The sequence below is a fragment of the Tympanuchus pallidicinctus genome, unplaced genomic scaffold (genome assembly GCF_026119805.1).
Source record: "Tympanuchus pallidicinctus isolate F22 unplaced genomic scaffold, pur_lepc_1.0 scaffold8, whole genome shotgun sequence".
Lineage (NCBI taxonomy): Eukaryota > Metazoa > Chordata > Aves > Galliformes > Phasianidae > Tympanuchus > Tympanuchus pallidicinctus.
In genome coordinates, this window is record NW_026294802.1 from 16,335,946 (window position 1) to 16,363,475 (window position 27,530).

The 27,530-nt window shown below is 43.9% G+C and overlaps 2 protein-coding genes across 2 annotated transcripts; both read right to left on the bottom strand.

Annotated features, from left to right (window-relative positions):
* Positions 1 to 1,921: 1,921 nt before the first annotated feature.
* On the bottom strand, positions 1,922 to 10,157 carry DDX47 (DEAD-box helicase 47). The gene is made up of 12 exons (XM_052669489.1): positions 10,022 to 10,157; positions 9,624 to 9,717; positions 7,557 to 7,745; positions 6,819 to 6,890; positions 6,239 to 6,357; positions 5,653 to 5,724; positions 5,406 to 5,522; positions 5,099 to 5,245; positions 4,654 to 4,791; positions 3,267 to 3,337; positions 2,635 to 2,764; positions 1,922 to 2,538 (listed from the first exon to the last, which is right to left on the bottom strand). Exons 1-12 carry the CDS (start codon positions 10,109 to 10,111, stop codon positions 2,416 to 2,418), a joined length of 1,362 nt encoding a protein of 453 aa, XP_052525449.1. The 5' UTR covers positions 10,112 to 10,157; the 3' UTR covers positions 1,922 to 2,415.
* Positions 10,158 to 15,823: 5,666 nt separating this feature from the next.
* Positions 15,824 to 20,889, bottom strand: APOLD1 (apolipoprotein L domain containing 1). Its single transcript, XM_052669513.1, has 2 exons — positions 20,770 to 20,889; positions 15,824 to 18,454 (listed from the first exon to the last, which is right to left on the bottom strand). The coding sequence occupies exon 2, from the start codon at positions 18,443 to 18,445 to the stop codon at positions 17,705 to 17,707; it is 741 nt and encodes a 246-aa protein (XP_052525473.1). The 5' UTR covers positions 18,446 to 18,454; positions 20,770 to 20,889; the 3' UTR covers positions 15,824 to 17,704.
* Positions 20,890 to 27,530: the final 6,641 nt, after the last annotated feature.

The following is a 27,530-nucleotide window of genomic DNA, read 5'->3' on the forward strand; positions in this document are numbered from 1 at the left end:
TAAGGTTGACTCTGTATGCCACCTAAGTTACATTGCTAGGATAGTATTGACAGGCTTATCATCAAGAGACTACGGACTCAGAGAGATATAATCTTTGTTTGTTGATAGCAGGTCCAATCCTGTTCAGTTTGTGAATCACTGCATTCAACTATCTGCAAACCAGAAGAGCAGTTGAGAGCTCCCTTGCTCCACAGCATATTTGCATCTCATGCTCACTCAAATTCCTCTATTTTCTCATCTCTGGTATATCACAGATTGGCCAGGGTTGGAAGGGACTTCAAGGATGATGAATCTCCAACCCCCCTGCCACATGCAGGGCCACCAGCCTCCACATTTCATACTAGACCAGGCTGCCAAGGGCCCCATCCAACCTGGCCTTGAACACCTCCAGGGACGGGGCATCCACAGCTTCTCTGGGCAGCCTGTTCCAGCACCTCACCACTCTCACGGTAAAGAACTTCCCCCTGACATCCAACCTAAATCTTCCCTCCCTCAACTTAAAACCATTTCCCTCTGTCCTGAAGTTATCAACCCTTTCAAAGAGTTGATTCCCCTCTTGTTTGTAGGCTCCTGTTAGGTACTACAGTACTGCAGTGATGTCACCCCACAGCCTTCTTTTCTCTAGGCTGAACAAGCCCAGCTCCCTCAGCCTGTCTTCGTAGGGGAGGTGCTCCAGTCTCCTGATCACTCTGTGGCCCTCCTCTGGACCCTTTCTAACAGCTCCCTGTCTTTCTTTACTTTCTTATCTTACGGCTATTTCCTCTTACCTAAGGGAATGACTACTAAAGGCATGTGCAGAATTAATATACTTTGTCATTTTGCCTCTCTGCAGCAAGATCATAGAAGATTTGCACACACTTACTCAACTGTAAGAATATTTTCAGCTGTCAACAGACCTGAGTTCTGTAGCGTATTGAGCCTACAATGCTTTAGAATTATCATACTTGAAAGTGAATATTTGGAAAATTTGAGTAAACTACTAGAAAAGAAGGACAAAGGACACAGACTTCTCACAACAGTGAGTACATCTCTTCCTCATTAAGAGAAAAGACAACATAATACATGTTGCCTCTATTTCAAAATAGCTTAGTCAAAACCCACCTTTTCTAGAATGTCTTGCCTCAAAAGTATAAGAGCATTCTGACCAGAACAAATGTATATTAAGATACATGCTAATACTATGAAATACCAATTTTGCCATTTTTCAGTATTGCAGTAGTTCTTGATTTCCATTTACATCTTAAACAATAAAATTTTGAACATCATCTTTCATGAGCAGAAAGTCCAAGTTTTTTTCTTCTTCTGATGGGCACTGATGGACACAGAAATGTGTTGAATGATCATAAAGCAGCTTCTCACCTATCTCCTGTCCAAGAAAAGTGGCAAGTGCAAAAAAATTTATTGCCAATGGGAACTAGCATTAACCTTCTAGCCTGTAGTGAAGTACACTTCTTCCATTTTTGCAAGTCAATAAGACTCTGAACTCTGTACAAGACAGAAAAATTACCAGAGGAATAAACAGGGCGATGCAAAAGAACCCCTTCAAAACCTGTTTGTCTGTCACCCAGCTCATGGGCTGTTTTTCTATGTAAATACTACCCTCTTGTGTTAGTTTGTAAGTATTACAAGAATTAATCGCAAAACCACAAAAGAAAACCAACCAAAAAAAAACCTCAGCCACCAAATGCAGACCTCCTCTTGGTCTTACCAATCGTTACATACTCTCAACTGAATTCCAGGCTGTGAACAGTCCAACCAGCCAGAACAGGCTCTCTCTGTTGGATCACTCTTCACCTGACCCACTCAAGGTATTTATGTGACATCTGAATCAGTAGTAAGAATGATGTAAGAGGAAAACCTTCTGGTAGAGCTGATATTAGAAATAAGCAAAACAGGTCAATGACAATACAAATAAAACCAATTTGCTTTAAAATTAAGCTATATTTGGAGTTTTCTGAATCACATGTCCTTTCAGTAAGGCAAAATCATCATGGATGTACAGTGGAAACTTGGTTACTTCTTTAAACTCTCTCATCTCTTCCTTCTTCCTTCTGGCAATCCAATTTGACCCCAGCAGTATTCAGTGATTCTGGATACTGAGACAGAGGCAGCAGCAATGGGATGGAGCTACCCACCTCTTTGGGGATGAGCTGGGCCATACCATACAGGCTTCCATTCCCTAAGGGACAACTTGGCTTCACTGAAAGAGCGACACCATTATACCACAATGACCAAGCTCAGTCTGTAACCAGTGAAGCAGAAGAGAGGAAGATCTTTTAGGCCTTTTCCAGACTGACTGCCCAATGCAACATTAAGCAGTTCTGAAAAAAATCCACTGCAGATGGCTGTGAAGACTATTTTTGCCAAGCTCGTGTAGCCATAAACAGGAAAGTAAAAGTTTGTCCAAACACTGAGCTAGAAGGCTTTTCGTTTCTTCTTTTTCCCACCTGCCACCTTCTTCCTTACACCAAGAGCTTCTTCTGTATCATCATCATCACCATTCCGAGATCGCTTCTTCTCTCCCTGTTCCCTCAGCTCCTGCAATACAATCAAGAGATTGATTAAAGAGTTAAGGCAGACAAGGAAATTCAGACCAGCACTGAGAGTACACAAGGATGAAGTGTCACCACTCACCATTCGAGCAAACCTCTGGGCCTCAGCCACACGCTCTGTTAGCATCATAACTTCCTCCTCTTGCATGGGGAATGCTGGCAGCTTCTTGCCAATCAGGTGCTCAATGCGCTGAAACAGCTCTACGTCATACCTGAAAAAAGATGCTAGCCTGGACCAGCCCAACCGGGACGCCTTCACAGTTACCTCTGTCCACAGACACTGCCCCTAATTGCAGATATTTTGTTGGCTTGTGCTAGTGCAGAGCAACTCTTAGATACATCCCAATAATGTCATCCTTCAGGGTGGCTTTGCTGATTTACCTGAGAAGTATCTGGGCAAAGACTTCATTCAGCAGTTATAAAAACACAAAAACCTGTTTAACCTGTATCACTTATTAAAAAAAAATGTACACATATTATGCAGTGAAGTTATAAACAAATAGTTCCAATAATTGCATAGCTGCTTCTAGAATTTATCTTAGATCTTTCTCTCTCCCCTCCCTGAATTTCGAATGCTCTCCCTTTTTCACTAAAGAAATCCAACTGGTCCCTCAAAATGAAACACAGTATTTTCCTCTCATCAAGGATGAGGCCAATGCACTCTGCTTTGAAAGACAACTGGGAAGAATAAATCTGCGACATTTAAACACTTACTGTGTGACAAATGTGATTGATTTGCCAGATCTTCCAGCTCGAGCTGTTCTTCCAACACGATGAATGTAATCCTGAAAGCAATTTTCTTGATAAGTGATAGGAAATACACAACACACAAAGAGTTTGGGGAAGAGTTGGGGCAGATCCACCCTTATGATTGTTTCTTTCTTTATGGGGAGAAAAGAGTCAGGATTTGATACACTAACTGTATGCAGTATTAAAGGTTTGATAAGACATTGGCTTGTGGAAGTGTGTATTTGGTTTTAATTTTTGCTTGCTTTCTAAAAAGACCACTACTCAAGACCTTAGGACAGAAGCTGTGAGACACAGATGCTTATGGAACTATCACTTCCTCAGAAAGCTAATACTGAAAATAAAATCAAGCCAATGCTTCTGCCTTCATTCTCAGGATTTAGTTTTCTACCTAGCCTGTCTTGGACATACGCATGCACAATGAAAGGCAGGATGAACGAGAACAGTTTGGAAGCTTCCACTGAAAGCATTCCGTTTATGATTCTGGGCTGTTTTCCAGGTTTTATACTGCATTATGGAAGTCAAAACACTCCATACTGCTGGCAGTACCTGTGGATATCACTAAATCATGAGAACACTCAGGACATGTTCTATGACACAGTAAGCTGAAAGGGAGGTGCACAAAAACTGTAACGATGTCATTCATGTGGCCGCTTCCCAACTTTAACTTTTGCCTTTCCATAATGACAAAATCAATTTCTCCAAGGATGAGCCACCTTTTCTTTTGTTTGCAGTGCATGGTACTTTTGATCTATACAGGAAATAGCAGCAAATCTTGAAGCGTATGTCAATGGTGTGCTTTCTGAAACCAAGCTTATGACCAAAGCCACATCCACAAGATAATACTATGCTTTCTACAAAGAAGAAAGCTAGTAACTCACATTTTTCAGCTTGCTATACATCTGTGATATGGAAGTGGAACATATCAAAGATACCATTCTTGATCAATTGAGCATGTGGGAAAATTTTATATTTTAAACACAGCTTAAGCCTGGATTGCAGGAACACAGATGCCTACTTGAAGCCTGTACTATGTTAAAACTATTTCTGAAAAGTCTGTAATCTGTTCAATGCACTATTACAAAACACTCTTGAGCAGAAATACCAAGACAAAGAACATCCCTCATTTCTCCTCTTCCCTTATGAATTCAGTTTTGCAACCCAGATCGGGCCACTCAAACTGAGATATCAACTCAGTCTTTGAGGCCAAACAACTTCTTTTCATCTACATGAGTGTGAACTACATGCCCTGTCAGCAGAACGAAAGAAAAGAAGTTGTCTTTCTTCCTTTGCCTAGCTTCAACACTACACTTCCTGGTGATAGAAGACCCTCAGCTGGCACAGACTAACTTACCTTAGAGTGCGTAGGAATATCAAAGTTTATCACCACATCCACATGTGGGATATCCAGACCTCTGCTTGCAACATCAGTAGCCAGCAGAATAGACCGTGCCTTTGCCTTGAACTTGTTTAAAGAGCCCAACCGTTTGTTCTGGAAGAGGGGTGGACAGAAAGGAAATGAGAGAATGTTCACTCTGGTTAATATGCTCTTGTTGAAATACTGACAGGGATTCTGCTACTGAACTGTAGCAGAAACCACTCAAAAAGAAAAATCTCACTTCTCTAATTTCTAATTACACAAATCAGCAATGGCATCCACATTAGATTAACGTCTATGGATCAGTCCAGTCCACTAACTGTGAAATGCTTCTGCAAGGTAGCTGTGACTCAGTATGATATAGTCCATTTTCCAAGTGACATGTTTCCTGTCTAGTCCATCCTGTGAGATATGCCCCTACCTGACTCATCTGCCCATGGAGAGGAATAGCAGTGAACCCAAGGTTACGGAGCAGTAGAGCAGTCCTCTGAGTATTGTTACACGTACTACAGAATACCATGAAAGAATTCCCAGCTAGTTCATTCAAAATATAAACCAGGTAGCTATCCTGTAAAGAGAGGGGGAAAAAGGAGAAATTAATAAAGAAAATAATAAAATATGCTACATTAAAGAGTAATTTAACTATAAAGGCAGAGAAAATACTTTGCAGATGTAGGAATAGTAAGACTAGACATAGAATAGGAAAGAAACAGAAGAAGCGGAGATACCTTGAATTTGGATGGGATGAAAATGTAGTACTGCTGTAGCTTTTCAACCGTCTGATATTTGGAAGAAACAGCACATTTAACAGGATTCTTCAGAGCAGCACGCTGGAGTTTTTGAACCTAGGAAGATCAAAGTAAATCAATACTACAAGCTTCTGACAAAGTCTCTATCCTTGTATCTACATCAGACAGTCTAGTTGACAGTACAGCCTGATGAAAGAATAATTAAAGGAAAGTACTCGCCTCTCACCTGCTTGGTCATGGTGGCAGAAAACAGGAACGTCTTCCTGTCTCGAGGAATCACTTTCAGTATCTTATCTACCTGCAGAAGGAAAATGGAAAGAGAAATGCTGAGTACAGCAGCAGTCAAGACATTAGTCTTCCAAATATAACAGCCATCCAAGAGAAGAGTGCTGCATGCACTCATGCAACTTTAGCTCACAGAAGGCACAAGTTTCCCCTTTCTCATGGGAAGTTTTGGGCTGATACTTTGTTGATAGTTAAGTAGCACAGACTCCAGAAGTCAAACAGCAGTACAAAAAACAAGTAATATTCCTGCAGCAGGGTGCACATGATTGACATTTATTGTAGAACACAATGTCAGGCATTCCAGAGAAACCAGCTGACTTTACAGACAAAATGCCTCCTTACTTGCTAGCTAGTACTCTGCAGAACTCCTCTAGGTTTAGCTCTCACTACAGGCTTCCATACAATTATGAGATTTTAGTTACAAGTTGCCACTGACTTCCTCAGAACTGCATTTTCTACATGACTGCATGTAACAATTTAAAGGGACTTGTACGGCATTCCAAAAAGCTCCTTCAGCACATTCCTACCTCTGTCTCAAAATCCATGTTAAGGATCCGGTCAGCTTCATCCATCACTAGGAACTTCAGAGCTCGTAAGTTGAAGCCCTTGGTGTTCTCGAGGTGATCCACTAGACGGCCAGGAGTTGCTACAAGGGAGTCAGAGAGAGCCAGTTAAGAATTAAGACCCAAAGAATTAAGAGTTGTCAGTTACAGAAATGAATTATTCACCAAATGTGAGCATAAGTAGGTTGCTTTGAGATAAGCACTATTTCATCCTTGAAGTGTTTTGAAGTAAGACGATGCTCCATGAAGAATGCCCATCTTCCCCACTCCCACGAAGCAAAACAGACAGCAGATGAGATGTACTAAGAATGAGACCAGGGTTTTGAATACTTCAGGAGAGATAAAAGCAATCCAGCAGGAATGCTTTGGAATGAGCTTGTAGCAGCAAGACTATTGGGGCCCATTTTAGAAACATTAACATCTCAAGATTCAACAAATGAAGGATGTATTCCTGCTACCCCAAAGACACAAAAGCTTCTGCAACACTTTGGATGACTGTAATCTAATTATATTCATACCCCACACCTCGTGTATATTGACTTACCAATTATAATATGTGGTTTCTTGGCTAAGGCCAGAGACTGAGACATTGAGTCAATTCCACCGACAATAACCGCTGCAGAACAAACAGAGCACAGTGAATACCTCTGTTTATCACCAGCCAACCTCTAGAGAATAATGTGCTTATTTTTACTCCCTGCCACGCACAACTCTACACAAATGAAAGTTTTGCTTTCTTTATGAGAATTCACTCTATTTTAGTATATGCCTGACCTTTCCAGGCCTCTTAAGCCACACACTGAAGCCCCTACCAGCCTCACTTATTTTGTCACAGTTGAAGAGCTAGAGGCAGAGTCTACTCTGCAGCCTAACTCAACCTCAGAATCTGAGAATTCTTAAAATATCCCAAAAGCTTCTATGTCACCAGCAAATATTAAAAAAGTAAGTAAATACAGACTGTCTGTGGGAAAGATTAAACTACATCATATACAGCAAAGCTCTATGCAATGTAACACCAACACAAACTTACTGCTGGGGAGATTCTCCACTATTCCATCTTTAGCAGTTTGGACATTAAATGCTGAAGAGCTGCTGTTTTCCATAAGGGAAGACTACACAGTTAACAGTAGTTTCTCTCCTGTAACTGATATCAGCATCACAAAACTCTTACACTTTGTATTCAATCCTCCATACAACCATTGTCTACTCTTTCCTTTGCACTCCAGGAGCTGATCTTCAAACCTTCAAAACAAAAGTATTCCGGTATCACAAGGCTACTTACCACTGTGGACACCAATTGAGGACCCAAGAGCTTCAAACTGCTCTGAAATTTGGAAGGCCAGCTCTCTTGTTGGCGTAAGGACAAGAGCAAATAATCGCTGAGGTGCATCCAGCAGTGCTTGAAGAATTGGCAAAGCAAACGCTCCTGTTTTCCCAGAGCCGGTTTCTGCTAGTCCAATGATATCTCTGCCTACAAGGCATAGCAAGGAGAGCAAAAAGTGTTACAAATCTGTATTAAATACAGTGGATTTCAAAGAACTGTGCAATAAAGCATAAGTTCACTAAGAATAAAAAGAATAGCCTCAGCAATAAATCCTCTCCCTCGTTCCCCCAAAAAGGGCGAGAAATGAAGAAGGTGAAAGAAAACAGAAAGAGGTAACAGCAAATTTCAAAACATCTCCAGAGAATTCTAAAGTGTAACTTCATTTGTACATTATAAGTTATAGTCCTAATTCCTTTCAATTGTGTTTCCGTGTAACATAACAGTGTTCTTACATCTCAAAAGCCACAATGTATTTTATGCTGTAGATGAAAACAATAATCAAATCTGCTTGCAGCCAGCAAACATTAGGATGGAAGTGCCCTACCCCAAAAAAAGCAACACTGTAGAATTCATCTGTAGGATTCATTCTCACTTGCTAAATTCCAACAGCTGAGAACATGCTGCCAACAGGCTGTAAACCAAAGAAAACTCAGGAATGTTATCTTTTCTTTTGCTTTTGAAGAGAATCTTCTATATGTATTAAAAGAGTCTGACAATAGTTAAGTGCCAGCACAGAGCAGGCAATGAAAAGCCATTTCCATTTTAAAACCAGTGTCACTACATTATGCTTCTGTCTGATGGATTCTTTCTGAATAAGATATTCTAGAAGTAGAAATATTTGCTAAATTTAGTAAGGTATTTTCCAGTCTTCCAGGACGTTTACAGAAAGACACTGTGGCTTGTTATTTCTTTCTTCAGAAATCTGATTTCATGGCATCTCCAACTTCAGAGGCAAATTCTCTAGATCTCTAACAGAAGAGGCACAGCCTCAGGCATGCCAGAAGTGTCCAGCATACCCCTGTGTAGTTCAGAAAGACCACAAGCAATGCAGACTAGTATCTCAAAAGACTGGGAACAGTTATATTTACCATGGAGTGCCAAAACTATCCAATATAGTGAACAGACAAGAACCTATGCACTAATGGGAAAGCTTGAAATTGAAGGCAATGTTACAAGAGAAATTAACCTTCCAGCTCCATCAGAGGACACAAGAACAAAGATAAAAATTACTTCTATATACAGAACTTCCACAAAGAAGATGGGAAAACGGCCTCAGCCCTGCCACTTCACAGAATCATTAAGGCTGAAAAGACCACTAAGATCACTTAATCCAACCATCATCCCATGCCCCTAATAGTCCATGTACTTCAGTACCACATCCATGCATTTCTTGATCACCTCCAGAGACAGTGACTCTATCACCTACCTCAGCAGCCTGCTCTCCACTTTCTGAGAATAAACTTCTTCCTAATATCCAATCTGAATCTCCACTGGCACAACATAAGCCATAAGCTCTTGTCCTGTCTTCGTTGTCTGGGAGAAAAGACCAACTCCCAGCTCCCCACAACCTCCTTTCAGGTCACTGCTGAGAGTGTTAAGGTCTCAGTCTTCTCCAAGCCTCCTCCAGACAAACAACCTCAGTTCCTTCAGCCGCTCCCCATCAGACTTGTGCTCCAGACCCTTCATAGCTTTGTTGCCTTTCTTCTGGACATGCTCCAGGGCCTCCTCATCTTTCTTGTAGTGAGGGGCCAAGAAACGAACACAGCACTTGAAGTGTGGGCACTCACCAGTGCTGAATACAGAGGGACGGTCACCTCCCTGCTCCTGCTGGCTGCATTATTGCTGATATAAACCAGGATGCCGTTGGCCTTCTCGGCCACCTGAGCACACTGCTGGCTGACATTCAGCCAGCTGTCAGCTAACACTCCCAGACCGTTTTCATTTGCTCAGTTTGTGCGAAATGGATTCGCACAGAGTTTTTGGGGAAGTCATCCCCACACTACAGATGGGAAACATGCTGCTTACCCTGCAGAGCCACAGGAATAGCTTCCACTTGAATCTTCGTTGGTACCTTCCATCCCAGCTGGTCACAAGCTTCACACAGGACATCCGTCACTCCCTGAGTATCATCGAAAAGAGTGGGAAACAAAGCATCAGCGAGCAACGAACGAAGTCACCAATCAAATACGTACTGTAACACAGTCGAGCTTGTCTCCATCACAGCCAATCCCCAAACCCGGGCCCGCGCAGCACCGCAGCGACATTCGCGCACGTGGTCGCCCCATCACCGGGGCTGGCGGCTCCGGCCGAGCATGGGGCAGCTCCTCCCCTCTCCCCGCCGCAGGCCTCATCTGCCGAGGCGAGGGCAGGCGGATGAGTCTCGAGAGCAGCGCAGACCGCAGAGAGCCCCAGCTCCGCCTCACCAGGTCCTTGAAGCTCCGCGCCTCTTCCACCACCGGCACCTCCTCAGCTTCCAGCCCGGCCGCCTTCCCCGACTCCCCTGCCGCCGCCATGTTGGACCGTCCCTCCGGCGCGGCGCAGGGCACGCCGGGAGCTGTAGTCTCCCAGGGGCCGCAGCGGAGGGGCGGGGCCGGGCGCGGAGTCTCAGCCGGCGGCCGTTGCGTGGCGGTCCGTCACGGCGCTGTGATGCCGCCGCGTGGCGGTACTCGCGGTCAGAGTTTGGGCAGCGCGGGTCGTGCCTGAAGTAATAAAGTGATTAGGTTTTTTCTTTGGTTGCAGCCCAGGGTAAGGGCGGCTTTCTGGGTCTGTGAGGTCACACTGCTGGCTCATGTCCAGCTGCCACCCACCAGTAACCCCAAGTCCTTTTATGCAGGGCTGTGCTCCATCCTTATGTCCCCCAGCCTGTACTGATAGCGGGGGTTGCCACGACCCAGGTGCAGACCTTGGATCTGTTGGATGTCATGAGGTCCACCTGTGCCCACTGCTCTGCCTGTCCAAGTCTCCCCGGATGGCATCCTGTCCCTCAGGCACATTGACCACACCACACATCTTGGTGTCATCCACCAGCTACCGAGGTGCACTTGATCCCACTGTTGACATCACTGATGAAGGTATTAAAGAGCATCAATCCCAGCACTGTCACCTGAGGGACACCACTCATTGCTGATCTCCTTTCAGGCAGATACTGAGCCATTGACCGCCACTCTAGGTACGGTCTTGTAACCAGTTCCTCCTCAGACACTCCACCTGTCAAATCCATATCTTTCCAATTTGGAGAGAAGGATGTTGTGAGGCACCATGTCAAAGATCTTACTGAAGATCAGACAGGCTACATCAGTGGTTCTTCTCTTGTCCATTGGTGCAGTTATGCCATGGGTATCCAGTCTTTCAGAGAGGTATTGTCTTGTGGGCCATGTATATGTAGGCTACATTAAAATAAATGCCCCCATGGAATTTACAACCAATACAAAGAGCACAATAACACCATTTGATAGAGCAAATTCTCAACTGCAGAACACTTTTTCAGCATAGCCACCACCATTAGATACACATTTTTGCCAGCAATGAGCAAGAGTCTGCATACCACTCATTAAAACCTGCTCTGATGGAGGTGACCCACTGTCGCTGTCGCCACTGCTGAAATGCACCACCCACCAATTCACATATCCACAGTCTGGTCTCCACAGGCATTCAGCAAACATCAAAGAATGGCACCCACTCAACTGCCATTTTTTCAGCATGGAGGAATTCAATGAAAAATCTTTTCTTCCTATACACTTCCATGTTAGTCACCAAACTGCCTTTCCACTGCCATCTGAAACACAGCAACAAAATATAATGGGATATTGGTGAGAAGGTTCAATCTCTACTACTATACCACTAACTGCCTCTGATATCATGGGCTAACATGACAAAATAGGAGGCATTATTTTCAGAGCAGACCTCATAGACTATGTTATATAGTCAATGTATATAAGTAACAAAATGATTTTATTCTTTAGTATTTTTATTCAAAAAAAGAAAAGGGCACAAGAACCATAAAGCTAGCAGGCTATTTGACTTTATTTTGTCAAACTAGTGTACCTATCTGGTTCAATGGAAGTAGATGCAATTCTTAGTGAATTCTCAAAGTGTTCATCAGAGATTTTTGTGAAATTTTACTCTTATACTTCATCCTTTGTAAGAATTGTTCACAAACGTATTTGGCACATACTACCAAATAGTGATGACATGAATAAGGCATGGATGTGAAGTGAGAGATGTTTTTCTCTAGTAAGAGAGGTCTTACAGTGAGTCTAGTAAAGAGATGCAATCAGATCTTTAAGTGGACTGTCTGATTGCAACTCTAAACATTCCATTTGAAAATTCATAGGTAGCGTATTTATGTCATACGAAAATAGAACTGCAAATATACCTTTTTCTTTTCTTTCTTATTTACAGTCTATTCTCAAATTCCTTTAGCAAAACAGAAAGCAGAGCTGTATGGTCACAAGACTGTGTTTAGCCAATGTAACAAAATGCATAAAGTTCATACAACCTGGTCTAGTGGTTGGTGATTCTGCTCCTGTTAGGGGGGTTGAAACTAGATGATCTTTGAGGTCCTTTTCAATCCAGGCCATTCTACGATTCTATGATTCTAAGATTCTGTGATTCTATGATTTGCCACAAATTGAGTTAGTACTGTGATGTGCCTTCCCTGTGTCCCAGTTTCAGCTCAAACAGTGCTGATCACATACTGATGTTTGGTCATTGCTGGCCACAGGTTGGACATGCCTGAGTTGTGTCATCAAAGAAAGGCACTAAGTTGATGCCCTTGACGAAGCCATGCTGGTTATCCTATATCACCTCTCTCTCTTCCATATGCTTAGCTTCCAGGAGGATCTTCTCCATGATCTTCCCCTGCACTGAGGCGAGGCTAAAAGGTGTGTAGTTCCCTGAGTTGTGCTTTCTACCCTTCTTAAAAATGGACGTGACATTGCCTTCACAACTTCGAAGAGCTGGAAACAACAAAGCACACTTAACTGTTGTATAATCAATAGATATCAAGATGTTATAATCACAACATAATCAAGAGAGTTAGGCAAAGTAGACAACGATAACAAAAAGAGAATAAGTGGAAGAGCTTACCCTTCAGCTGGGCTCACCAGAAAACACCAAGAGAGGTGATCTCCAGAAGAGATCCTTCCCCTCTGGTAGCCAGCTCTTAAATAGGTTTAGGAGGAGTGGAGCCTGGCTCCACCCCTTCCGGCAGCACAGGTGAATTGCCTTCAGCTGTGCTCCTCTGGCTGACTCATGGCTCGCCTCAGGTGATCAATCAGAGGTTCAGGCCGTGACTTAGCAGTTCCCATACAACTGTAGAAATAGAGCACAAAATGAAGGAATGAGAGTTGGGAATGGAAGCCAGCATTCCCCACCTCTTATGATAGGTGCTGTTGCTGACCAAACAGGGAACCTGTGAAAGATGGAAATAATGATGAATTTAGTGGCCTTTGAGGAAAATATGTCATAGCTCTCATTCCTGAGTGCCTATTTTCCATCTGGTCTGAGTGTGGCCTCTCTGGTCTGTAGTCCCAACACTGAGTGCAGCAGGGCACCCTCACATCTAGGCGAATGTCCTTTGCTCTATGGAAAATGGATGTTAACATGTCAGAGAGCTTGGGCCTGGAAGAGACAGCAGAGCTGATGACAGAACAGAACTTGTGACAGCATTTGTGAGCAGACCTCCATCTCTCTTGCCACTCGGGAAGCCAAACTGGGTGTGCCCACAATGAAAATGCTGACGTTCATGAGCATCTGTCACTGGATTCCTAGTGTGCGATTTCCTCTGCTCCCAGAACAATGAGGAAAGTTAGAGGAAATCCGAACAAACTCTCTGCATGACAGGGAAAGGAAAGGAAACCTGGAACAATTCACTGGGCAGCAGTGGAAATGAACTTGCTGCATCCCACTGTGCTCAGGAGCAGTGATTTAAAAGCAAACAAACAAACAAAAAAAAAAGAAAACACTCAGTGTAGACGCTAGCTATGACCACACAGCTAAAAAACTATAACAGTTTGAACCATGAGCTGTTCATCTTTAGTGCTAAAGGTTAGGCCTGGCCAGTACATAAGACATGAGCCCTTTCTGTGAGATGCCTCAGGAAATGGAGTCAGGGATGTGACAGGAAGGTGCTCACTCTTTGTTGAGCTTGCTTCTCAGATCATACGGTAAGTGCTGATCTGGTGGGGGCAGGGGGATCACTTCACCATCTATTCTGATACATTTCAGTTTGGGTAATTCTATTTTGTTAGTAAATGTGCTTTGAATGAAAGTTTCTGACTGTCCTAAACTCTCAAGAAAATCCCTGTGTGTGATAAAAAATGTATCGCTTCTGAATGATGATTCTCTTTTTGTGCTTCTCAAAACAGGGCACCATAAGTTACACTGGACTTCAACATTTTCACTGCAGGGATTTCAGTCTTGGCCTTTGAACAAGCACATTCCTAACCTTACTGCATGTTAAAAGCTTATTCTTCTGTAGGAAGTGCAGTGTGGGCACATACATGCATGGGCAAGTTTTAATTCAGATGTAATAGCAACTATTCCCTCTGTACTCAGCAGTGGTGAGGTCGCATCTCAGGTATTGTGCTCATTTTTGGGCCCATCACTACAAGAATGACATTGAAGCCCTGAGTGTAACCAGAGAAGGGTAACAGAGCTGCGAGGGGTCTGGAGTGGCTGAGGGGACTGGGATTTTTCAGTTTGGAGAAGAGGTGTTCAGGGGAGGCTTTATTGCTCCCTACAGTGACCAGAAAGGAGGATGAGGAGAGATGGGGGTCAGCTTCTTCTTCCAAGTAACAGAGAGAATGGCCTCAAGTTGCACCAGGGGAGGTTCAGGTTGTGTATTAGGAAAAATTTCTTCTCTGAAGGAGTGGTGGTGCATTGGAACAGACTGCCCAGGCAGCTTTGGGGTAACCATCTCTGGAGGTGTTCAAGAAACGTGTGGATGTGGCATTAAGGACATGATTATTTGGTATGGTGAGGCTGCACTAATGGTTGGACAGGATATTCTTAGTGCTCTTTTTCAACCTTAATGATTCTATGGTTCTGTGATTCTATTTCATGAGTGATGCATGCTAACACAAGATGGACAATGTATGTAATAGATCACAGTTGATAAATAATTCAATCTACTCATCAGGATGCCTAGTGAGAGGCTATTGGCATATCCTCATACCCTGACTCTGTTCAGACTCCTTTGCTATAAATAACTTCTATTATGCTTTCATACTATGGGAGTTTGCATTAAGATGGTTATTGTATTACTGCTTCATCACTGGATCATTCTTCCCTGCAGCATTTTCAATAAAAGGAGAGTAAGAGTGTCAACAACATAACTGCCAGCCCAGGCTAATGATCAACACACACACTTCTCCAAGCCCAGCTACTGAAGGAAGGGTTCAAGCAACACATCTGTGAATTTGAAGAGTAAATAACTACTGTGAAAAAGCTGCTTATGTAAGGCACTTCCCCTAGATGCTGCTTTTAATTCTATATTGAAATCAAGCCATTAAGTGGAAAGGGAATGAGATCTGTCCAGCAAAGTATGGTACCTTAGGTTCTGTCACACTCTCACATCTGCACAACAACACATATCCTGACCTCAAGTGAAGGATTAACCTAGGAAAAAAACAGAACAGAAGCAGGATTTTTTGGTCATGTAGGTGGTATGGAAGTAAAAGTGTCTCTCATTTGTCCTTAGCTGCTGAAACAGTGCAGGGCTGTGCTGAGCAAAGCAAACCAGCCCTCATGAAGCAATGAGCTGTCCACTGCATATTCTTCATTCGGATCAGCTCATTCAGAGCTGTGTTGTTGTTTCTGTGTTGTTCCCTGTATAGTGGTACACAGACAAAAGTGACATTGCCAGAAAATTGAGAAGGTAGGAGAAATAGTCTGTGATGAAAACATCTTTCTTGAAAGAATGGTGAAGTCATAACCATCCTTGTGGAGCTGGCTCATGAGATGTTGGAGCACTAAGAAAAATGTTGCACTAGGCCTGCCTTTGCATAGCATGCAGTTCACACCCCAAAACCACACATGTACTTGCATATATACACCCTGAGATGTTTGTGTGTCAGAGGCCAGCATGCACACTAGGATGTGCACTCACAAAGACACAAATATATACACTCATACACACAGTTGAAATTGTTGAAATTGAGTGGTTGAGGCAAGGGCAGGAATGTGATCACATGCAGGTGTACAAAGAGACACTAACACAAAAGTACTTCATATTCATTTAATTGAACTAGCAGTGTACTTTCCCCTTACAGCAAAGAAGCATGGGCATTACAGACAACTCAGTCACATTCTGAGGGACAAAAGCTTTTGTTTTACACATCAAAACACATGTTGAAGTTGTGAGAGGGAGAGACAGCTTGAGAAGGAGTTGAGCTTTGTGAATTGGAGTATAGCCCTTCCCAAGAGTTTATTCGGTGTGATAGAATTACAAATCATCTTTTTCATCATTTTGATTCACAAACCCCAAGCGAAGTTCCCCTCACTATTTGGATTCTACTCATGGGGCTGGAATTGTCCCTGCATTAAGTTCTCTGGTTGTCTCAAGCTAGATTTTGGGGGTTCTTCTTTCTATCTCTTCCAGGTACTGACATGATCTCCACCACCACAGCACCTGAGCACTTCAGAATATTTGTCCCAGAAACATCCTTGTGAGGTAGAGAAGTGCTACTATTCCCATTTTTGCATGGAGAACTGAGGCACTGAAGTGCTGAAAATCACAAAGGACATCCTTAGCAGGACAGTCACTTGAAATTGAGTCCAAGTCATTCCTCCTGCTTCCTCAGTGCTCTGACCCCTGAATCATCCTCCTTTTCTTCACCTTTGTTGACTATTAGTACCAGTGTATATATATTGCTGATGTGAAGCCTTCCCTGGGAAGCATTGCTAAGCATATGTGTAGCTCTGTGCGTGCTGCCTCCTCCCTCCCCAGACAACTGGGGTGGGTCTCACAGGCTGTTTGACTGCACAGAGAGCAGCACTACCACCTCTCAGGTGTGCTCTTCTCTCAGCCGGTCTCCAGCTCAGAGCATAACACCAGCATATTCTTCCCTCCATGCTCCAAGAGGTACACTGACTCTTCCCCCAGAGAGTCTCCTGAGGCAGGCTCTGGTCCCAGGGTCATTGACCCATCTCCCTGTTTTGGTTTCTAAGATCTGTCAGTGATTAACCACAGTTCATCTGTCTTATAACTATCAGCATTCATCTTTCCCTTTCCTACAGAGACTTACCCTCACAGCCAAAGAACTTGTAACTTGCTCTCACTTGCCACAGACTTGCTTTGCCTCTAAGAACAGCTGCACTCCCTTGGAGCAGAGACCTCTTTTTAAAAGGAAAACAAAATACTTAAATAAAATATCAAAACTTTAAAATACAATATCAAAACTTTAAAAACATCTCACGTAAATAAATAGAACACAAACATCACAGTTCTTATCTTGGAGAGGTTTCTTTATAAAGGATAACAGTTTCTGGCTCTTCTGCTTTACCCTGGGATGACTGAGCCATCCACACAGTCTGTCATATCTGGGGCTGCTCCTTTCAACAGCCTTCCCAGATGTACCTTTGGAAATAGGGCTGTACTCTACCGGAAGTTGGTGGCTGCTGGCTCTTTGAGGGTATCACAGCCCCTTCAGCATTCATAGATTCATGAGTTATCCACAGACCAGGGTCTGTCAGCCCAAAGACTGCAGGGATTTCATCACTCTGCTGACCTACTTCTTTCTGCTACATGAGGAAGCAGAGTCATGGAGATGGATGAGGAAACATGGAATTGAGGAATGGCCACCTACCCCTGTGTTCTGGCTCTGGGATCTGCTGCCATGTACCCAGTAGTCCTCATGTCCATACCCTGAGCCAGGGGGCTGCTGTGAGGCAGTGGGGTGTATCTGTGTGTGTGTGTGTGTGTATGTGTAACTCTGTCTTGATATCAGGGAGAGGTTTGTGTTCAAATATAAATAAGGCACAAGAGACGTGTGCATCTATGTGGATGAGCACCACCAATATTACAACAGCAACAGGTAGCAGTGCCAATGGTGACAGTTACGTAGTGTTTTCAAGCCTGGTTTCATTACAGGGCAATTGCTGTTTCAACTGGATGGTCTTGGGGTCTCAGCGGTGGTTCTAGCACCCAAGTTGAGTTTCCTCATTTGTGGGGAAAGCTCTGTCCTGGACTCAAGGAGTTCACAGACTTCGTCCATTGCTCTGGTGCAGATCTCAAGGTTGGCAGCCAGCTTCTGGATTTTGGCCTTCAGCATGGCCTGGCTCACTTTTGTGACCTCTTTTGTATATTCTGGAACAAGGAAGCTGTGGGAGCCACAGAAGACCATGAAGCAGACAGAGTTATACAGGGAGATGGATGCTCTCTTCTCTGACTGGAGAAGCTTGGGGTCCCCTGGGCCCTGCACACGGCGGAGGAATTCCAGGCAGCTGAGGATTTCCCTCATCTGTTTCCGACAAGTCATTGCAATTTCCTGCACCTTCTTCACCTCCCGGGAATTGCAGAGCACGGCAGAGAGATCGGAGGTGATGCTGACAGCTCCTCCAGCAGTGGCTAAGCCCAAACCCACTGCAGATGCCAGGAGGGAGGCTCCCAGTGTAGCTGGGCTTAGAGACAATCCCACGATGGCCGTGACTGCTCCCACGGCTGTCAGTGAGCTCCCACTGATGTTGGCAATCAGGGATCTTTTGCGAAGCTTGTTGATTTTGCGAGCTGCCTTGTGAAGGTGAGCAATCTGACCTCGCAGCCTCCGTCGCTGATCCAGCAGCGCTCTGTGGAAGTGGTGCGTGGGGTCTGGCACCTGGGGACGGGCAGCACCATTCCTCTCCATGGCCTCTGCCTAGAAAAAGAAGAAGATGTCTTGGGATTTATATAAAAAGCACAAGACTTGCTCAACCTTGACCTCCATCCCAAGGATGGCATCCAGCCAATTTTCTCTCTTTGCTCTACTGCTTGGAAGGTTTGCTGTCTGCATGCACATGCTCACGTACACATGCGCACACACACACACGTACACACACATATGCTTAGTTACTCTATTCTGACTTTGGAGTTTTCTGTCATCCTTGGGGACACTAAAATATCTATATAGGAGTTGAACTCGATGATCCTTATGGATGCCTTCCAACTCGGGTCATTCTACGATTCTATGGTCTTAAGGGCTGGGGTCAGGGCTACTGTTGTTCTTCTGTGAAAACATGAAATGTTTCTTCCAATCCAGGGGACATAAATTCCATTAAGGTTAAGTGACTCAGCACCCAGTGCAGTAATGCTGCCAGAACTACATGGTGGTGTCCTCCCGATGGGATTCAGAGGTTTTATAATATTCAAGAGCATATTTCACAGGAAAGTCCAGACTTTGAGGAGATAAAAACCACCGATCCTAGGTTGCTATTTAGGGGTCCTTTCCCACTAAAGGAGGACAGAGGGAAGCTGCTGAGGGGAGTCAAGGTCTAGTTTTTCCATCTACGAGCTGAAAATGCCTCAGACGGCAATTGTGAACATCCTTCCTCTCTTTATGCTTAAATAACTCAAGGACCTGCACCACTTCTTTCTTATTGTAACCTGGCGTCAGGATCCAAACAAAGATGGGAATCATTGTTTTGCAGTACTAAGTCCAGCCTATGGGTGTGAATCCTCAGTGGTGGGAGGCCCATGAACCATGTGTTAAGAGGTCCATGGACTATGTTTAAGAACTCCATGAAGGGCACATCAGAATAGCAAGCCCCTTTTCTGTGTACACACTTCTGGGGGACTACTGGGGAGCACAGTGCTGGCTATGGTAATGTCTGCCTTCTAGATGGTGAATCCTCAGGGTTTCAGAGCTGTGTGATCTCTCTTATCTCTATGTACTTTTTCACCACGGTGGAAGGGAATGTTCCAATGAGCATTTTCAAATTGCTCTAAGGTTACAAAGTTCTTTATAAAGGAAGACAGCATCTTTATTCCTGTTTTACCTGGATGGCAACTGAGGCATAAGAAGCAAGAGGAGGGACGCAGCATCACCAGCTTTCTGATGACAGCAGTGCTAGTGCTCTCCACACCACTGCACCATATACGAGGCTGCATTTCCTCTGTGTTTAACAAGATGTAGCCATGGATCTAAGAAGCTGGTCACATTCCATATTGCCCTCATAACCACAATAAGACTCCATAGTAGAAAGATTTTGTCCCAGGCCCAGATAAGTGTAAATATTAATTACTGCAGGCGTGTTTTCTAATTCCTCATTACTATATGAACCAGAGTGGCCTGATCCCTCACACTGGGCACACTGTATGGTTTAGTTCCTCAGGGCTTTCATTCTGCAGACTCCTTGTCTTCCAGAAGAAAAAAGCCATCTACCATTGAGAGTCTTTCCACCCTAAAGAGTGTAAATAAATAATTCTTGCTGTCATTCTTCTTTTCTGCTTTTACTAATCCATTTCAGACAGAATCCTTTAGGGCTTCCTCTGCCCATAATCAGAACAATCATTCCAGTTTCTCTCAGGCCTTTCTCATCACTGGGCTATTTGAGCCATTCAGTACAGTGTGCTGTTCTTAGCTGGAGGCAGTGTCCTCTTATTTTTTACTCTGTACTCAGAAATTGAGCTGAAGGCACAAGGACTAAAACTAAGCCTAATAGGTACTGGTGTCAAAATGAGCAATGAGCACATCATCAATGACTTAGCAACAGATTATTAAATATATTGATTCCTTCTTAACATCTTGTTCTGCAGATTTTCTTGTGGACAATGGTAATTGTCCACAATTGCTGGTAATGCCAGCAGCCATCTCACTGCACAGTTAGTAGAACAGTCATTTAATATATAACATCAACCTTACAGTGATGCGTGTCTTTGGAGTGCACAGATTTATGCCAGCAAAAAGGAAGACAAAGCCATCTCCCGCTCTTAGAGAAAAATCCCCCAACAATAGCTTTTTAATTAAATTACTATCAATAGTAAATAACAAATTCTGTTTGTTAATAAATAGTAATTAATTACTATTTAAGTTAGTAAATTAATTAATTACTATTTAAGTTAGTAAATTATTAAATAGTAAGAAATAGTTTTTTTAAACATTATGAAATAATGTATACATTAGTCCCAGTCTGTAACTAAACTCTAAATGCTTTCCTAATGCAGTACTCAGGCAGATTCAAAAGAGAAACTTACCTTTAGTTTCTGGCTGACCTCCCCACAGACAAATTTTGGTCTGTTTCTGGAGGAGACCAATTTATAGCTCCCGTGGACCAATTGCTGCAGTGGGAATGCTTTGCCTCATACTGGGAGTTTGCCATTTCCTGCTCTCCCTTGTGCAGAAGGATGTGACACACTGGAAAGTGACCTGCGGGACAGCAAGCACACATCATGCTCAGGAAACGATCCCTGCGAATGAACATTGTGTGTTCGCTTTTCCTGAAGTCTAGGGGAAAAAAAAAAAAAAAAAAATTAAATCTCAGCCTATTCCTGGCTCTGAGCTAGTGCAGTCATTCCCTCCAGGGAGCAGTTGCCTTTCCTTTCCCTGAAATAGCAACTGACTTTACTCTGCTCGAGCCACCAATTACTTGACGACTGAAGCTTCTCCCCTCCCATATCTAGAGCATTAACCAGCCAGCTTCTTCATTCAAGGCCAGTGTACTTTCAAAATCATGGCTTTTTGGGACAACCATGCTTGCAATTGGCTGCAAAGCAGCAGTGCTGCTTGCAAGCTGGAGCAGAGCTCCAGCCCATAAAAGGAAAGCAGCTCCATCGCAAATCAAAGAATCATAGAATTGCAGAATTTTTTGAGTTTAAAGAATCATTGAGTCCAACTCCTGGCTCCATACAGGATCACACAAAAATGAGATCCAATGTCTGAGAGCATTGTCCAGATGATTCTTGAGCTCTGGAAGCTTGGGGCCATGCCCACCACCCTGGGCAGCCTGTTCCATGCCTACCACCCTTTGGTGAAGAACTTTTTCCTGATATCCAACCTGACCCTCCCCTGACACAGCTCTATGCTTTTCCTTTGGGCTCTGAGTCAAGATGGTCGCTCTGGATTTCCATTCTTACCCCTTCTGAGTAGACAAAGCCATGCACAGACCTTCAAAAGGGATGATCTTCTGGTGGTTTTGCCATTTCTTATGGCACTGTTCTTTCCCTAAGGTGCCTGCCCAGCAGTTGATGACCAGAAGGAAAGGTCACTCGGATCCCCTCCTCTGCTGCCTGCTCTTGCCTGACAGCTGTGCCTACAAAAGGATGTGGCCTGGATAAAGTGGTCAGAGTGATGGGGATAGAGTGACACTCCTGCTCACTGAAGAGGAACTGCGAGCTGCACAGACACTTGACTGCTGAAGCTGACCTAAAAAAGAGAGGACTGTGGAGCTGCAGGCAGAGAGAGAATGCTGAGGCTGTTCATTTTTGTGTGAGCTTAGTTTTGGACCATCTTAAAATGACTGTGAAACAGTATGGCAAGTGTTTTATCAGAGTGGACTTGCATGACACTGAGCACTAACTTAAAAAACTGATAGCATTGAAGAGCTACTTCAACCTGCCACAGACTTGGAAAGAGAAAGCATTGTTTTGAAGGTTCTTAAATAAGCAATCTTTGTCAGTTACACTTTGTACAGATTACATGTTAACAGGAAGGTGAATTTTGACACCAAGGGAAATTGTGCTTCAACCTTTCCCTTTGTTTCAGCAAACACGTGCTTGAATTGCAGCCCATCAGCTTTGGCGAGGGTTTGCAGCTGACAGATGTGGTATTTCTTTTGTACAAGGAGAACACTTCTCCATAACCCATCCCAATAACAAGATGCATATCCAGAAAATACTTTCCACAAAGAGTTACAGATAATAATCATAGAATCATAGAACAGTTTGAGTTGGAAGAGACCTTTAAACACCGCCTGGTCCAGCTCCCCTGCAATGAGCAGGGACACCTACAGCTCAATCAGGATGCTCAAAGCCCTCTTGCCTGACCTTGGATGTCTCCAGGGACAAGGCATCCATCACCTCTCTGGTCTAACCTGCTCCAGTGCCTCATCACCCTCATCTTCCTTATGCCCAGCCTAAATCTCCCCTCTTTTAGTTTGAAATCATTTCTTCTTGTCCTGTCACAGCAGTCCATGCTGTGAACTCTATTCCCTTCTTTCTTACAGTCCCTCTGTAGATACTGAAAGACTGCTAAAATGTCAACTTGATTTTTAAAAATAAATGTTCATTAGAAAAAGAAGCATTATTTCCTAGGGAGCATACTGCAGCGTGCTGTGGTCTGTCTTTGTCCCTGCTCACACACTCACAAGCATCCCTTTGATGTAAGTAATGCTTTTTTCTCCCACTGATAGTACGGTGACCTCCCCAGCCAAGAGAGGAGACCATCTGGGAGAAGGATCAGAGAGGAGCATCTTCCCTGAGTCCCTCCTAGGTAGTAAAAGGCTTTCATCACCATTATCCCAGCTGTCCAGATGTGAGGACATCTGCTGAGTCACCAGAAAAGTCCCGGGGCTGTGAGTGAATCTCAGCTACCATGGACCTCAAGACTGGTGGGACCCTCACTGAGCAGTGTTGTCTGCTGTATGTTTTCATCCAAATCCCTCTGCTGTTGCAGTCCCCTCATTCTCGACCCATGAGGACCTGGGACTGGAGGGAGAAAGAGGTACAGCTGGTGTATCACAAATGTCCTAGCCAAAAATGGTCCCTCTGCTCCACCCTTTCCCCATCTAGCCACATCCTCTCAAAATGGGCAGAAGCCAGACCCATGCAAAATCTGCCCTGAATGCATTTTGTGGGAGCAGATGACAATCAAGGGGAAGGAAGGATGTTTAATTGCTTGTGCTTTCTTCCTTCCAGTGAGTTTTGGCAGAAGAGACCGATCTTTCTGCTCTCATTCTCTCCAGCAGGAGGGATGTAGGGCAGAAGTGTTTATTTTGAAGCTGTTTGGAGCAACTGCAGCGTGACATTTGAAGATAGAGTTTCAAAGATACACTTCCTTTATTAATACAGTTAGCACTTCTCCCAGGCTCCTGGTTCAGATGCATTCTGTGCACTCTGCTGCCCAATGTCTCTGAAACAGTTTAAAGAGAGAATAAAGATGGTCAGCAGCTCTTGACTCAGGTGGGTTTGTCCTGTTTCCTAATATCTCCTGATGAGAACATGGAAGGGAGGAAAGGAAATCTGAGAGAGAATATACTTCCGCACATCTGCAGATACACCCAAAAACATGAGCAGAAGCCATAAAGACGGCGCGAGATCAAATGACCTCTTGGTGTGCAAACGTGCAGTTTTAAAAAACGCTTACTAAAGATGGCATCATCCCAAGAAGCAAAAAAGCTTAGAGGATGAGGAGAAATTTCTTCTTAGAGCAGTGCTACAGTGGCACAGGCTGCTCAGGGAGGAGGTAGAGTCACCATTCCTGAAGGTGTTCCTGAACCATGTGGATGTGGCACTGAGGGATGTGGTTAGTGGGCATGGTGGGGATGGGCTGGAAGTTGGACTAGGTGATTGTAACACTTCTGTGATTCCGTGAGTCTCTCTACTAGTGTTTGATCGCAGCATTTTGAGCAACCAAATAGTGCCTCTTGCTACTTGCTTGGAGAAGCCAGTTGGGTCATCCAGACTCATAAGACAACCTCATGAACCTCACTCAAGTCAATTCAGAGAAAAGAGTGGAAATTATTTTCTTCCTTACTTTAAAGAAAGATGCTGATGTGGTAGGCTCTTTATAAACCTTAACCTGGCAGAAAGAAACTCAAAGGAACAGCTGGGTGTATTAAGTTTTCACAGGTGGATGGAGATGGCTGAACTGATTGATCACGCTGGGGAGGCAATGGCAGAGATGCCACTAACACAGAAAGGCTTGAAAAGGCACTGATAACAGCAGAGTGAGCTGAGGGTAAGGAAACATCATTCAAAAAGCTGCAGGTGTGTCTGCACTAAAAAGTATAATATAAACTCTAGTGGATAAAATATAACTGAGCCATCCCACGAGGGATCAGATGAGTCACCAGTTAAAAAATCAAAGCTATTACTAAATCCTCCATCTGTCGCAGCAGCAAAAGCCCTGCCTAAGAGCCTGTCAGGTCACAGGGCTGCAGCTGTGGCTATGCCAGCCACACCAGTGGAGCTGTAACAAGGCTCAGCATAACCTCCTGGATAAATACAGCTTTTTCAATCAAATAGGCATAGTTTCAGCATTTGAAGGCAGGTCCTGCCTTGTAAACATAGTGGAGGTTTTTTTTTTTTTTGAGGGGGTCATCCAGTATGTGCAGAAGTGTGACCTGGTCATTGTGATTTGCTTGAGTTTCCAAGGCCTTTTTACAAAGCCTCTCTGAAAAGATCTTAAAACTCAGCAGGAAGATAAAAGGGAAAATCAAGCATGGATAAATATGAGATCAAAGACTGGGGAAAAAAAAAAAAAAAAAGCATAGGACTTTAAATAAGAAAAGGTCAATGTTGAAGCCTGCAGGAGTCTGCACTAGGATCTGGGCTACGGAACACGGCTACTAAATGACTTGAAAAAAAGAGGTGAACAGTGAGACGATGGGCTCTGCAGACAATACATCTAGCTAAAATGCTGGTACAGTTGTATATTTAGAGAAGGTTTTCTATCAGTGAATACCAACAGACATGCAATGTGAACCTGAGGCCTCATTCAAGCTGAGAATCTGGGAATAACACAAGAGGTATCAGAGATGCATTTAGGAGGGCAGAGTCACTGTTTCACCCTTTGCTACTGCTGGGAGCAAGGATGCTTTTGCTCAGAGCATCTCCACCTCCAAAAGCCTGAAGCTGCACACTCTGACGATGCAATATATGGAGGAGGTATTAGGAAAGGTTTCCTTCTGTAACTCCTAAACATCACTCATGCAGGTACTGCTGCAACATCTGTGCTGAGCTCAGTGTTAGGAGGGGAGGTGTATCCAGCTGTTGGGATGTCCTTTACATCCACTTTCTGGCTCTCTTGTGCCTTGCCAGTTGCTGACCCTTGCAACCCTCTATCCCTGCTTTGAGGAGGGCTGATGAGAATTAAGAACGCTTGCAAATGACTTCATTTGCATAGCAGCCAGATGTTGGCAATCCCTGAGGTGACTACAGCAACGGTATCCTAAGGGCTGTGCGGGCTGCGCTGGTTTCTGTGCAGGTTTCTTCAGGTTAGAGATGAGATGCAGGAACAAATCTGGCAGCAGGATCACAAAGCCATGCAGGAAAGTGCACACTGGAGTGTTTTTAGTTAACAATCCAGTGCTGCAGCCCAGACCTGTTTTGTCTCTTGTGATGTTCTTCCTGCTGCAATGAGACAGCCCAGCCCTGCTCCCAGCCACAGAACCATGCTGGGAAGCAGCAGTATGAGGGTGGCACCTTTCTACTTAGCAAGTTCCTCCCTTCCTAAACGGACTTGTAACCACTTGCTTTAACGATCAATCAAAATTTATATTTGATTTTATTAATTGCTCCATCTTCTTCGTCTTTAGAGACCAAATGCTGCTAGCTACACTGCAAAATCTTGTTTGTTTGTTTAACGGGTGCAGATTGCTGTGTAGAAGTAATAATTGGGATACTTGGATAGATGGATGTATATTTATCATAACAAGCAAGAAAGGAAAAATCCAGCTTGCTTCCTACATCCCATGTAGGCTGGTATGGTGGGAAGTTTGGGAAATGCAACAGATTGTTGATAAAATAAATGCAGCTTGTCTGTGATCTGTGCTTCATGTTAGGTGCAGAGAACTCCAGCTGAAGGTGGCTGTTAGCAGTGCTTTAGGCCAGATGTGCAAGAAGGATGTGCTACAGGCCACAGCAATGCACACTGAGCATCCTGCCACCAAATGTATGTACCTTTGGGAGCAGATACTGAATTTGACAAAGCTGCCTTGGAGACTGCTTGTGGATTCTGCCTTTAAGAACAAAACAAATTCTTGATACTTACGTCAGATTTTAATCCAAATCCATGAGGCTAAGCTTATAAACACTGACATCTCTTGGAGTGTTCTTGGGCTCATTTCTAAGCTGGTTTTATTTCATACTTCTGGCACGTCTGAGACTGAGTGACTGTTCAGATCAGGTGGCAGCATTTTGTACTGAATGTTAGAGCTCTAGTAAAACTTTTTCACATCTGATGCAGCTCTGCAGGCTGGAAGAAGGGGAACTGGGCAGGGAAGATGGACATGGCCTCTTGTCATAGACCCTTGCTTGAATGGGGAACTGGATCAAAGCTCAGAAAGCAAGTATTTTGCTCCCCTTTGTGCTTCTTTAGAGAGGTGTCAGAAGATGAGCATCCTTATTCTGTAATGAGGCTGAAGGAAGAAGTATTGCACCTGAAGCACTATTTTTTCTTCAGCAGTTCCGTAGTAAGTTGTTCATATGCTAAGTTGTTATGAAGTAGCCCAACAAAAAAAAACAACCAATGGTCACTTTCTCCAAAATCTCCTCCATGGTAAGGGACTTTTTCTCTCTAGCACAGTAGGCTGTAAGGAGGTGTTAGCAATCAGGCTACCTACTTCTCACTGCCTTTCATATTTCAGGAAGCATATGGAGGCTGATGCATTTCCTGATGTACATTCAAAAATAACATCAGTTTGAATCCAGGACCTCTGGTACCAACCCAAAGCTGCAGGCAGCTGATACTTTCTGGCTGTTCTGCAGCAATATTTAATGAAAACTCAATTTTAGAGTTTTAGAGTCACCTTAGCATAAACCCTTCTGATTCACAAGGAAACAAATTGCTAAATGGGTAGGTGATGAGTGTAGGTGACCAGTATTTTTAGTGAGTGCTTCCTGAAGCCGCCCTGTGACCCAGCACAGCTTTAGTAGCACTGATCAGGCTTTCATTTTAAATTTCTTTTCTCTGGGCTCAGATACAATAGGAGGTTGAAGCTTTGCCATTTCTAAGTGTGTTTCATGCTGATTTTCGGAGGCTTGATGTGAGGAGCATTGATTTGGTCTTTGAGGCCACA